Here is a 14,974-nt window from a genome sequence, read left to right on the forward strand (position 1 = left end):
ATGCAGATCTGTTTGTTAATCAAAGAAAAACAACGCATGTGCTTTGGTTCGCCGGTTACGCAAGTTGTGGTTTCCTGTAGATCAACTTTTCATTACAGTTGGCTACGATTTTCTAATAGATATAAAAACATGATTCTATAAATTCATTGAAGTATAAGATTTGGAATTAAAAATTCAGTTAACTTTAAATATTTTTGCAGCCGACCAATGTTAACGGTAAGTCAAAGTCCACCAATAAGTACAAGTAGCCAACCACAAGTCAAGTCCACCATTAATTGCAAGCATGTGCGTGGCCCACAGCCCCACAAACTGCTGAAAGAACATGGAGCGGTGACTAAATTGGGTATTATTATATTTACAAGATTCTATGATATGGCATATATCCTCCACTGTATGAGACTCTGAACATCATCATACTCTAAAATGGAAACCAGTTTTCTTGTCATTTTTACATTCCTTTACTTCCTGCAAAGATTTGTCATAAGCAGCAACGCCATGATTATGACTTCTTCAAATGTTACATGCATCGAAAGCGAGAGGCAGTCCCTTCTTGTATTCAAACAAGCCCTCACAGACAGATTCAATTTTCTGTCAACATGGAGAGGAGTTGAATGCTGTGAATGGCATGGAGTTGGTTGCGACAGTCAAACTGGTCATGTTGTTAAACTTGATCTACGAGCTCCGGATCCAATGTATTCGGAGATACTAATGCTCGATCGTAACATACAACTTAAAGGTAAGTTGAGTCATTCGTTAAAGAATTTGAAGCATTTGCGTTACTTAGACTTAAGCCTGAACGACTTCTATGGAAATATTCCTCAATTCTTAGGGTCTTTTAAACATTTGGAATACCTTAATTTGTCAGCCGCAGGTTTTGGAGGAGTAGTTCCTCATCATCTAGGAAATCTCTCAAGGTTGCAATATCTTGATCTTAGGAGAACTTTAGTCATAAGTAACACCTATTTTGAGCATCATACCAGTTCCAATATGCATGGATTAGCACCAACACTGCATATCATGGATGATTTGAGATGGGTGTCTTCGTTATCGTCATTAACGTACTTGGATTTGTCAGGGATAAGCATTGGTGAACATATTGATTGGTTCAATCCAATTAACGCGCTCTCTTCTTTGCTTACCTTAAACATGGCATGAACTGATATAAATATCCCTCCGATCGAATTTGTCAATTTGACATCTCTAAATTCACTCGACCTCTCATTTAACTTGATTTCGACCATTCCTCTCTGGTTATCAAACCTTACAGACCTCACACATCTAAACCTTCAAGCTAGCCTATTACAAGGTAAAGTTCCTGAATTTTTTGGAATGTTCAGTGCTCTTGCTTCCTTGAAACTCTCACAAAACTACTTTGATACTTTAATTCCAGAACATTTATGTAATTTGAGCAGCCTCATTCATCTGGACCTTTCTGAAAACATGTTTTCTGGCTATATTCCCGCAAGCCTTGAACTACTCTCGAGGCTAGAAGAACTATATCTTCATTCTAATCAATTGAGTGGCAACATTCCCTTAAGTCTTGCGAAACTTTCAAAGCTCAGGAATCTGGATCTCTCCTTCAATTCATTGGTTGGGGTTCTTTCTGAAACTCACTTCACCATGCTAAACAATCTGAAAATTTTGGTTTTGTCGTTGAATTCGTTAGTGTTAAATTTTAGCTCTCAATGGATCCCTCCCTTCCAACTGCAGGTATTTTATGCAGCTTCATGCAACACCGGACCCCACTTCCCTAATTGGCTTCAAATACAGACAAATCTTCAAAGGATAGATATTTTCAACTCGAGTATTAGAGATACAATACCAGTGTGGTTTGAGAACATTTTCTCTCATATTCTTTACATGGATTTGTCCAATAACCAAATTGGTGGCAGAATACCACGAATTCATTTCGAAAGTAGTAACAAAATAGATGACGGAATCCTGAATTTGAGCTCAAACAAATTTGAAGGATCAATAGCTACATTTCCATCAAATGTGAGATTTTTGGATCTCTCAGATAACTTACTATCGGGAAATGTTCCTAAAACGGATGAAACAATGAATGCACGTCTGGAAGTTGTTAATGTCTCGAAAAACCGTCTTGCAGGAAGCATTCCATTACACTTATGCAAGGTTGTTAGCGTCAATATTTTGGATTTATCGCAAAATAACTTTTCTGGAAGACTTCCTGGATGCTTAGGAAAGCTGATTAATTTGTATGTAATAGATCTTGGATATAACACCATAACCGGTGGTGTTCCAAGTTCATTGGGTTCTTTAAAGAATCTGTATTCATTGCACTTGCAAAACAACAGATTTGAGGGGAATATTCCGATGTCCTTGCAAAAGTTGACTGAATTGGAGACTCTGGATATTGGGAACAACATGTTCATGGGTACCATCCCTTTCTGGATTGGAAAAAGGCTATCTAAGCTTAAACTTTTGAATCTCCAATCGAATAAGTTTACAGGCAAGATTTCGCTACGGCTTTGTCAACTTAAAGCTCTTAGATATTTAAGCTTGGCACACAATAACATAACTGGGAAAATCCCTCATTGCTTCAAAAATTTACGTGGTATGATCACAACTGCCGCTGACGACTCTTCCATTATAAACTACGAAGAAAATATTTTGGCCTCCATGAAGGGAAGGCAGTTTTTGTACACAAAGACAATCAAATTTCTTTCGTCCTTAGACCTCTCAAACAACAAAATTGTTGGAGAAATCCCCGGTGCTCTAACGTATCTTGTGGGGTTGAAGAATTTGAATCTTTCGGGAAACCTTCTAAATGGACATATCCCAATGAGCATTGGAGATCTAAGGCAACTGGAATCTTTAGATTTGTCTATGAACAAGCTATCAGGTCGGATTCCCCAGAGCTTGACTAGATTGCACTTTCTAAGCTACTTGAACCTGTCATTCAATAACTTATCGGGCCCAATTCCAGTTGGAAATCAGCTCCAGACTCTAAGCGATGCATCGATTTATGAAGGGAACATTGAACTATGCGGGCCTCCCATTTCGAGGAGTTGCAATGGAAATGGTGTACCATACAATCATGTTAGTGAGGATGAAGGTCAAGACGATACCCTAGACGTGTGGTTTTATATAGGAATGGGCCCAGGGTTTGTTGTCGGATTTGTGGGAATAGTTGGGAGTTTGCACTTTTTCAGGTCCTGGAGGTTGGCTTACTTTGTGACTCTCGAAATTGTTTACGGTTGGCTAAGGAAATCGATTCTACTGAATCTGGCTCGCCTAAGGAGGAAAGTTGTCGAATGAGGTACGCTCTCAAACACCAGTTCATGTAATCGTCAAAATAAAGAATAATAAATAAAAACTCCTGTACAAGTTCATTTTTGTTATCACTCAACATTCCAAAGTTTACAAACCCAAGAGGTAAATTCATATAGATTTATGTTTCGTTTCATTGGTTTGTCTAGTTAATTACTACTATCATTGACGTGCCTTTAAGCTGATGGATAAATCAAAACCCTCCAAAAAAGTATGAGCTATGGATATTGGCATCAGCATTAATTGTTTGTATTCTGATTGGCTGCGAGTTCACGTTCAAAATCAAATTCGTTCTTCAGAAACTTGATATTAATGAGTAGGACCTTCGTCATCCAACGTCATTTCTCGGCAAGATAAACTGGTAAACATACTTGTAAATAACAGATCTTATCCTGACGGCTCTAAAAATAACTATCTTAAAAACAGTCAGACCACAAAGCAGCTCTAAATAGCAAACATACTTGTAATAACAAAAAAAACCATTTTAAGACTAAAACAAAACTGTGGACGCGATTATGAAAGGAAATTATGCAGAAGGTAAATGCCAAATGAAAGTTCTTATTCGATAAACAAAGGGTACTGACTAAAACAATATTATACATACAACTTAAACCCATGAACAAATTGTTCCCAAATCCACACGTTTGCATCTCATAAAACTCGGTAAACACAAGACCATTTCTCCATTAAACCGTTGCTGATTAAAGACCCATTTAAATGATAGCATGCTGACCCGTGACCAGTAAACGAACCGATTAACCCAACAATTGTAGCCACATAAAGAATTAACCGATTTACAAAGAATTCAAGCACCAATCAGGTTGGAGCATTTCATCGAACAGTTGGTGTGCATCCTTAAACCTTTCAATACAAAGTTAAAAAGGCACCACGTGCATAGAGAGCAAATGGAGAGACAACCAGGGTGGATAATGAATGTGGTGTCACAATATATTAACCAATTAAGAATGACACACGGATGTGAAACTCATAACTAATCAGCTTCAAGCCATTAACTTGAAATTTTGTTGAAAACATAGATGTATTCAAAATAGAGTATATTTTTAAATTAAGCTATACGAGTGCCGATCCGTGTTGGTACTTTGACAAACCGTACAGATGCGATTCCAACCGAACATCGATACTAATATTGGCATTATTGGAATCGGTATTGGTGTCGGACGACGAACTGAACAGATTCTGACTTAATAACATCAATACTGGTATTGGTAACATAAGAACGAGTACGGGTATTCCTTTTTATGGCTTTTAATCGATGTAGAACATGTGACGTTATCCATTGGTTATACCACGATTTTGATTTTTGGGTTTACATTGTCGAATTGTCATAGCGAGTGTCGGTTTCGTAACGAGATAGACAAATGGGGGATAAAACAAAGTGCACCGTGACATATGGGGGGATAACACAAAGTGCACCCGATCCCACCGTGACATATGGGGGATAAAACAGTCAAACAAGAGAAAGCATGATAGCAAATCAAGCTAAACATGGACCCCTTCATTTCCAACATCTTGCATCGTAAATCGAGCAGTTCCGCTATCATCCAAAACACCTCTAGTTGATGGTAATCGATCAATACCAACATGGAATCTTCCAAGATTGCATGATGTCCATAATTGAGGTATCTGACTAGCCCGCCAATCCGTCTTATAACTTGTCCAATGTCACCACCATTCCACAAGCTGAATGGCGGTAATTCTGATATAGGTATCCAAATGGAATCTTTTTGGGTTCCTTTTAGACGTTATTAATGGCGCAAGTCACATGATCATGCTCCAATAGCAATCACGTAGCCTGCTCATGTTTAAACTTGAAAATTAATACTAAGTTATATTGACAGATATGCCATCAATGCCATACTTCTGTCGCATGCAATGTGTGTGTGGTTTTTTTTTCACATACTTGTGACATTTTTACATAAATATACCCTTTAATTAGACAACAAAAAGTCATTATGAATTATGATCATCCTGGAGCCAGTGACGGATCCAGAAATTTTTTTCACAGGGGTCGGAAACTTTTTGGCTCGATTGACTATCGATAAAACTGATTTGTAAAGGTTATCTATGCAATAAAACTGTTATTAAGTTTACAAGAAGCTAGCAAATAATAAACTATGGTTAAACAAATAAATTATAAATAAAATAAACCATATCATAAACTTCTGTACATGTGTTACATTTTATATAAATTAATAATAATAAGAGATGAATGAATGGTTAGTATTCTCTTTTAAAGATCTACTATTAAATTATTAATATTGAATTTTATCTTCCGTGAGCCGAAATGAAATATTTGAAATATGGCTGTGACTTAATTTAAGAAAAAGGTCCAACACCTTCTAAATGAATATTAGGTTTTCTTCTTCATACCTTTCTGTTACAATTTACAAAGCTCTTTGTTCTCTGCCGTCGGAATTATCAGTCCCTTTCTTTCACTTTTCCTTTCTTTTTTAATCTCGGACTTTGTGTTTCTATCAACAACCAATCCACAGGGTTCGGCGTCAAAATTTCACAGGGGTCGGTCGAGATTTTGACGCATATAATCTACTAAAATTTTTTTTACAGGGGTCGGTCGACCCCCGCACTACAATAGTGGATCCACCCCTGCCTGGAGCTGGCAGATTAAAAACCAAAAGGCTAAATGATTTGGAATTTATAAATTCATTTAGTTAATATTATTTTATTTCCTTTTTTATTTACTTTTTTGAAACAGTTTTTAGTAAAGCTGAAAGAGTTAATAACAACATGCTTTTAAAAAAATTACAACCTGATCAGAAAAAATCAAAACAAGTTATGATAGGAAAGTTTAAGGAAATATAACCGCGAGTTACAAGTATGTATGTGGCCACCAAGTACTCTTGAAAGACTTTGAGCTATGACTTTGATAGGTGACTCTAAATCTGCAACAAATTGTGGACTGATCAGGTCTAATTGTCTAACCAAGACATACGTTATATTTTAGAAAAAGTGGGTATTAATTTTTATTTACTATTATTTATTTAGTTTTTAGTAATTATTATTTTTGCATCACAAAAATAGCTTATGATATGCTATACTATATCCTCCCCTGCTTGTGAGACTAAACTTTATCCTACTCCAAAATGGATATTACCAATTCTCTTGTCTTCACATTTTTCTTCTTACTGATAATCAGCACAAGCATCATTTGTTGGGTTCAGTGATGATTAGTCAACGGTCTAATAATTAAACCCGGTTTTAATAAAAAGGTTCCATATTTATTAATCATATTAATAAAGGATTACGCAGTGGAATATTAAACCAATAATCATCACTTTTGGGAACCGTACAGGATCCGGTTACAAATAATACGAGTACGAGTCAAACAAATCAATATAAATTGTAAACTGACAATATATTTTAGTTTAACTTGGTTAATAAATACCCGGTTGAGAACGAACTGAGCTAGGTGACACAACGAGACAAACAACCGTCGGTGGCGGTGCATAGTGGCAACGGCAGCGGCGGTGGTGACTGGTGCGACGGGGTAGCAAGCAGCAACGGCGGGTGGCGACTGCAGTCGACGGCAGGCGTCGGCGGTCAGCTGTCCGGTGGCTTGGGGTAGAGGAAGAAAGAATTAGGAACTTGTGTTCGGATGTTATAGTTTTATAATATCATATATTATATAACCACTAATTAGGTTAAACTAATGTTAATTAGTTAAAACCCAACGGACCATTAAATCCATCTCTAACTCCAAAGCCCACTCCATGTTATTTTGTCTCATTAAAGAGTTCATCCCGGTTAACTAACTTAAGCGGGTGATTTGTTCGTTACCTTACGGTGTAACTTTCACGGGTCATAACCCTGTTGGCCGCATTTACTTACCCGAACCGGTCCATAAATCCAACAGTCTCCCACTTGAATGGTTTCTGGTTAAGTTGCTCAATATTAACAGCCAGCAATGCTCTAGCTACACATAGTTGCCCCCAACAGGTTATGAAATTTTAAATTCATTAACCAAAACCATCTTGGAGTACACTATTGCAAGATAATGAACTTATGGTATTCGTTGTCATCTATCCTTTCTATATAAGACACCAATTGAAAAATGAGACATGGATCAGGTTCAATCTCATATTGCATTCAATCATTATCGTTCTCGATCTAGAATCAAAGTGGTCCAATCAAACACTCAGTAAGTTTAAGTTTGGGTGAGGTCTCACACTTCACCAGTTTCAATCAACGAGGGTGCCAAGATGTCTAACTGTTACATATCATGTAAGAGTACAGAATCCCATCTTGATTACATACAACTTCAGATTATTCCCAACCAATGCCTTTATAGCATGCAGTTACGCGACAGTGGTTGACACTAATCAAAGAATAGCCTTTATTAAACGAACGTTCTAATATGTATCTCAGGTCTAAGGATACCAAATAAGTATACCAGTATCAAAACATCTTATGACTAAGATCCATGAAGATGATTTGATGCGAGTTACATCCAACATCATTCTTAATGAGGTCTATGAGTTTGGAAGTCAACTCCTTGAGTCCAAAGTCAAAATAGTCTTAATTCAGATTCGTTCCCACGAGTCTGACCGACTAAGGATAATTTAGAGTACAATATTCATGGATTAAACGTATTAGAATTGAACACAGTTATAATATTCAACGTCTGAATTTAACCATTAAATCAAAAGTGAACTCAAAAGTATAACTGTTTAAATGTTCATACATCCAAATACTAAATCAAAACAAACTACTAGCTAATCTAAGACCGATACCATCTCTGTGATGATCATGCTTGTCCGAAGTTATTGGTTTAGTGAACGGGTCAGCTAGGTTTTGATCTGTGTCTACTTTGCTTAGTATGATTTCTCCTCGTTCCGGTATTTCCATTGTGTCTACTTTGCTTAGTATGATTTCTCCCCATTCCAGTATTTCCCTTCTGAGGTGGAACTTCCTTAGAATGTGCTTGGCTTTATGATGAGATTTGGGTTCTTTGGCTTGAGCAATAGCACCTGTGTTATCACAAAACAACTCGATTGGTTAATGAATACTCGGCTTTTGCAATAGCTCTAAAAATTGCTTTTGCCAATCCTTTCCTGAAAATAAGATTGAAATTCAAGTCTACAAAAATGAAAAATAAAGAATTGTCCAAAATCCAATCTCGTTCAAGCTCTTGGATCAAGACAAGCACTATGCTTCAAGAAATAAAGACAAAGCAAAGAACTTGACGAAGGTTCCTCGGCATACTTAATCCTAGAGGGATATTGTTGGGCCAGTATTCCATATTATTGTTAGGATTGTGTATGTCTTTCTGTTTGCTTTTAGTCGATATATTACGTACTCAGTATGTTCATTTTGTAATTTTTGGAGAAATGAGGACCCTATAAAAGGGTCATTTTACCCATTTCTCCAAACAACTGAATACATACCTCTTGGAAATAAAACAACCTCTTTACCAACCTCATCTTTTTTCTCTCCTTTATACTTGCAAGACTAGGATCCAAGATCCGAGTGTTGTTGGTGATTTCCGCTAACTAACAATACGGATTGATCCGAGTAAAGTTATGAGATCCATCTAGAGGACCTATATAAAAGCTTGGATTTAGAGGTTAATTAAACAAACTAACCGAATTATCCGTTAATAACCAATAAACCGAAATTGAACGGTTATTGTTTTCTAATAACCGAAGTGTTCAGTTATGGTTTCGGTTATTGGCATTAACCGAACCCAACCGTGCACACCCCTACCTCGTCCATTTCATTTTTTTGTCCATTTCATTACTCAATGTTGAAAACTCACTCTACCCATCCTTTACGGTTCTATTTTGTTTCATAATATTCATCTTTTATGTGTATAAAAGACTAGATTATCCTCACGTACATGAATTGCACATGCCATTACTTAACTTAAAAAACTAATTGAGTTAGTCAAAAAGAGAAAAGGATAAAATAAAACATAAACGGAAAAGACGGATTGAGTGGTTTTAAACATGAAGGGCACAATTTGAAAACAGAGACAAACGTAAAGCATGTTTTCTGTAGTTTTGTCTAAAGTATATAGACAAGTATATATGAATTTAACGAATTTGTGGAATTATATGATTTTGAGTTATGAAATTATGTTAATTATTAATGATATTTAAATTCTTTCGAAAACCAATTTTGGTAAGTTAAAAAAAAAGTTAATAACAAATGTTACTCTATAAAGATATAACCTGCTAAAAAAAACTGATCTATAAAAAATTTGAGGTGAAAAAAACTGCAGCCAGATTACAAGTATCAACACGTTTGTGGTCTCCTTCAAGACCGACTTTGAGGATGACTCCAAATATGCTTGTCATAGTCTTGTGGACCGATCATGTATGAACCAAGTATACATTATTATTTATAAAAATCAGATAGCATTACAAGCATTATGGTAAAAATCCCGTTAGACGCCGAGTAATCCCCGATTAATCATCAGTCCTCATCCCACCTATTAGTTTTGGGCTGATCGACCAATTAATTGGTCAAATTCGGCCAAATTCAGGATTAATTGGACTTAGTCGATATTTATGACGAGTTTCTGCCAATGTTGTAAAACTCGCTAGGCGGCTGACCCCATTGGAGGGAGTACTCGGAGTACTCGGGGAGTACTCGGCCTGTACTCGGACAAGATAAACATAACATAAAATAATTATTGGATATTATATATATATATATATATATGTTAAGGCAAGCATAATTCACGTTAAAATAAACATAATTCATATGAAAAAAAAACATAATTCAAAAAATTCATGTTTTGTTGTTATTTTTAGCATTTTACAAAAAAAAAAAAAAAAATTGGTGGCCAAGTTGACCTTGGAGGCCGAGTAATCCCAAGTACTCCGACTTCTGACCGAGTTGGACCTTGGCGAGTAATGGTGGCCGTTGGGAAAAAGCAGCAGGGTTGATGTCCGAGGACCTTGGAATCGCCGATTCCAAGGCCTTGGAATCCGACTTTTACAACATTGGTTTCTGCCCAAAATCGTTGGTTTTCGGCAAGATTCCGCCAGAAATCAGTGGTTTCCAGCAAGATTCCAGCCAATTTCCGGCCAAAATGAGTGTGTGTGTGTGTGTAAATGAAAATTGCATATGAAATTGTGTATGTGTATATATAAAACCGAATATTAAACATTAAAGTTTGATCCGATTGATCTCGATTAATCTTGATTGATTGTTAGTCCCCACCCAACCGCATGACTATCGACTAGCGATTTCTACAACGCTAGTAACAAGTATCACTACGTTTGTGACCAAGGTCTCCTTCAAGACCGACTTTGAGGATCATGACTCCAAATATGCTTGTTAAAAGTCTTGTAGACTGATCATGTAAGAACCCAAGTATACGTTACTATATATATAACGCAGGGGAAATTTTATTTATTATTTAAATATATGCCATTTTATTATATTATAATCATACAAGCCATGAACATTACAAATTAAAAATTATATGTGTCCACTGAATCGTTTGATTATCTTCGAATCTTGAAAAGACTTGTAAATGTAAAATTACACACGCTAGTTGCTAAACGTTTTACTGTTTTAGTAGCAGTTTATCATTTTACCTAATTAAAGGAAATCAGATAAGAAATAAAATATTATTAATAACTATCCAAAATTAAAATTCCAGGTGTAACAAAAATTTGACGGGCCACAAACTCTCGAAAGACTTTGAGCGCGCCCATGACCAGGGGCGGACCCACATATATGAGATTGGGGTCCCGAGACACCAATGTTTTTTAAAAATTCTTTAGAGACGGTATATTAAATTTGTGAATGACCCCATATAAATTAGTAGTTGGACCCCATACTACAAACTTCTATGTGGTGGAGTGGTAACTTTCTTGTTTTTCAAGTGAAAGGTCATGTGTTCAAGTCTTTTGAACCTTGTTTTTTTTCTTTTTAAATTCCTATATTTATATGAAGTAGCATTGGGAACAACCGTGTGTGTATTATTTGACAAATTCCTACTAGATATAAGTTTATTAGGGCTTTAAACTTGCAGCAATGAAACAACAAAAAAATTACGGCTCACCTTCCTCCTCTACGTCACCGGACTATGCCATCTCCAGCCTCCGCCCCTCTTAACCTAGTCTCCGACTTTGTCTCATACAAGCCACAAAAGGTAATTTTATGAGTAATTGATTGATTTTGTAATGGTAATTTATGTTGTATTATCAAACTATGACTTAGTTTTGTTAAAAACTTGAATTTTAGAGCTAATTGATTGATTTTGTAACGGTAATGATCAAATTTCTGTTTATTACGATATTGTTTTTTTTTTTAATTATATTCCTTGTCTCGACCCGACCCGAAAAATCCGAACCACCCAAATTTGGGACCCCGTTGGATAAAATTTCTGAGTCCGCCACTGCCCATGACTCTAAACCGAAGTATAAACTATTACAACTTTTTCTTTTCTTTTTTTTTTTTAATTTCTAGTTTTGCATAATATAAAATGATTTTATGATATGCCATAAATATCTATCATCCCCTGCTTGTAAGACTGAACTTACGCTACTCCAAGATGGAAACCAGTTTTCTTCTCATTTTTGCATTCCTCTTTTTCCAAACATTTTCCTTAAGCAGCAACACCATGCCTATAACTTCTTCAAATGTTACATGCATTGCAAGGGAGAGGCGATCTCTTCTCGTACTCAAACAAACCCTCACAGACAGATTTAATCTTCTGTCAACATGGAGAGGAGTAGAATGTTGTGAATGGCACGGAGTTGGATGTGATAGACGAAATGGTCATGTTGTCAAGCTTGATTTTCGATCTTCGAATTTTCGTGAACGCCTAGCTGGTGAGTTGAGTCCTTCGTTACAAGATTTGAAGTACATGCGTTCCTTGGACTTGAGCGTAAACCATTTCTCAGGTACCATTCCTGAATTTTTAGGATCATTTGTACATTTGGAATACCTTAATTTGACACACTCGGGTTTTAGCGGGGTAGTTCCTCATCATCTAGGAAATCTCTCAAGGTTACAATATCTTGATCTTAGCCATGGTCCTCTCATGGATAATCTTGATCATAGAACTTCTTACGGATATGATATTGGAGTCCCTAGGCCTGTCTTGGACGATCTAGGATGGATGTCTTCGCTACGATCATTAAGGCACTTGGATTTATCATATAAATCCCTTGAAGGTATTGATTGGTTTCATCCACTTAACATGCTCCCTTCTTTGCTTACGTTGAACCTGGAAAGCTGTAATATTGTCATCCCTTCCGCCAAATTTGCCAATTTCACGTCTGTTAGTTCGCTTGACCTCTCTTTCAATTTTATCAATTCCACCATTCCTGTTTGGTTATCAAACCTTACCAACCTCATGCATCTAGACCTTAAATTAAACGAATTTCATGGTGAAATTCCTGATCATCTTGGAACGTTCAGTGCTCTTACTTCCATCGACCTCTCGTCCAATTACTTTGAAACTTTGATCCCAGATATGTTGTGTAATTTGAGCAACCTCGTTCGTCTTGACCTTTCAGGAAACAAGTTTTACGGGCCTGTTCCCGCAAAGCTTGGACTACTCTCGGGGCTAGAAGATTTGGCTCTTGGTGATAATCCATTAAATGGGAGCATTCCCTTGAGTCTTGGGCAACTTTCAAAGCTCAAGAATCTAGATCTCTCCAGTAGTTCATTGGTCGGGGTTCTCACCGAAACGCACTTCACGAAGCTAAAGAATCTGAATCATTTGGAGTTGTCTGAGAGTTCATTGGCGTTAAATTTCAGCTCGCGGTGGATTGCTCCCTTCCAACTGCAGATTTTTAATGCTAAATCCTGCCAGATCGGCCCCCACTTCCCGAATTGGCTTCAAACACAGAAAAATCTCCGGAGTTTAAATCTTTTTAACTCGAGTATTAGAGATACAATACCAGAGTGGTTTGAGAACATCTTGTCTCGTATTCTGGACTTGGATTTGTCCAATAACCAGATCAGTGGAAAACTGCCGCGATTTCATTTCGAGAGTTCTAGTGACCAGATAATAGACGGGGTTAATCTCTTCTTGAACTCAAACAAGTTTGAAGGATCACTAGCTGCCTTTCCAGAAAATCTGTACATTTTGGATCTCTCAGATAACTTACTTTCAGGACACGTTCCTCAAACAAATGGAACAATGAACCCAAGTTTGCAAGTTGTTAATCTCTCAAAAAATCGTTTCACTGGAAACTTTCCAGCACACTTATGCAAGGTCCCCAATATCCAACTTTTGGATTTATCACAAAATAACTTTTACGGAAGGCTTCCTGGGGGCTTAGGGAACTTGACTAGTTTGATTGTGATAGATCTTTCAAATAACTCCATAACTGGTGTTGTTCCAAGTTCATTGGGCTCACTAACAAGTCTAAGCTCATTGCACCTGCACAACAACTTTTTAGAGGGAAATATCCCGGTGTCCTTACAAAACTTGACGAGATTGGTCACCATGGATTTAGGGAACAACTTGTTCATGGGTACCATCCCTTTCTGGATTGGTGAAAATCTATCTGAGATTAAATTTTTGAATCTCGAGTCAAATAAGTTTACAGGCAAGATTCCGCTGCATTTTTGTCAACTCAACAATCTTCAATTTTTAAGTTTATCACGTAATAACATAACAGGGAGCATCCCTCGTTGCTTAGGAAATTTAAGTGGTATGATCACCGATGAAGGTTACATTGGTTATATTGGATTGGTGCATAGCTATGATGAAAATATTTGGGTTAACATAAAAGGAGGGAAGTTGTTGTACACCAAAACAATGAGGTTTCTTACATCTTTAGACCTCTCAGGAAACTATATTGTTGGAGAAATTCCACATGCTCTAATGAAGCTTGTGAAGTTGAACAATTTGAAGCTTTCTGGAAACCTTCTAAAAGGACACATTCCTATTAACATTGGAGATCTAAAGCAATTGGAATCTTTAGATCTGTCAATGAACAAGCTTTCTGGTAGGATTCCTCAAAGTCTGACTAGCTTGAACTTTCTAAGCTACCTGAACCTGTCATTCAATAACTTATCAGGTGCAATTCCAGTTGGAAATCAGCTCCGGACTCTAGATGACCCGTCTATTTATGAAGGGAACAGTGGATTATGTGGGCCACAAGTACCACGGAGTTGCAATGAAAATGATGTAACATACAACCATGTTGGTGACGGTGATGATGGAGGTCAAGATGATAGTAATGAAGGCTTGTGGTTTTATGCTGGCATGGGCCCAGGGTTTGTTGTTGGGTTCATAGGACTACTTGGGAGTTTGCATTTTATTAGGAGGTGGAGGGTGTTTTACTTTGAGACTCTTGAAAATGTTTATGGATGGTTAGTGGTATCAATCCTACTCAATATTGCTCTCCTAAGGAGGAATGTTTTCAAATGAGGTACGTACGTTCCTTGATTCACAGAACATAAGCTTTCACATAGTTGCCAAAATTTTGAATTGTATAACTGGAATAATAGCAGTGTGATGGTTTATATTAAATTAGGATAAACTATAACAATCTGACACTAATTAAGATTTTATTTAGCTAAGTTCTAGAATTTTTCAAAAAATATCTAAATACGAATGTATTGAACTTAAGTGATGCTACCCTCAATCAGTGGCGGATTCAGAAATTTTTGCTACGGAGGGCATAAAATGGATCGGGTAAGAAAACAGGTTGGGTTAAAGAGAACA

The 14,974-nt window shown here is 36.8% G+C and overlaps 1 protein-coding gene and 1 pseudogene across 1 annotated transcript; both read left to right on the forward strand.

The window, feature by feature from the left end:
- Positions 1 to 307: 307 nt before the first annotated feature.
- On the forward strand, positions 308 to 3,455 carry LOC143573188 (receptor-like protein EIX2; annotated as a pseudogene).
- An 8,384-nt stretch (positions 3,456 to 11,839) lies between these two features.
- LOC143573196 (receptor-like protein EIX2) lies at positions 11,840 to 14,677 on the forward strand. The gene has a single exon (XM_077058139.1). It carries the CDS (start codon positions 11,840 to 11,842, stop codon positions 14,675 to 14,677), a length of 2,838 nt encoding a protein of 945 aa, XP_076914254.1.
- The last annotated feature ends 297 nt before the right edge of the window (positions 14,678 to 14,974 follow it).

This window comes from Bidens hawaiensis, unplaced genomic scaffold (assembly GCF_021521415.1).
Source record: "Bidens hawaiensis isolate Kalapana, Puna unplaced genomic scaffold, B.hawaiensis_p1.1 tig00001382_1, whole genome shotgun sequence".
NCBI classification, from domain to species: Eukaryota; Viridiplantae; Streptophyta; class Magnoliopsida; order Asterales; family Asteraceae; genus Bidens; species Bidens hawaiensis.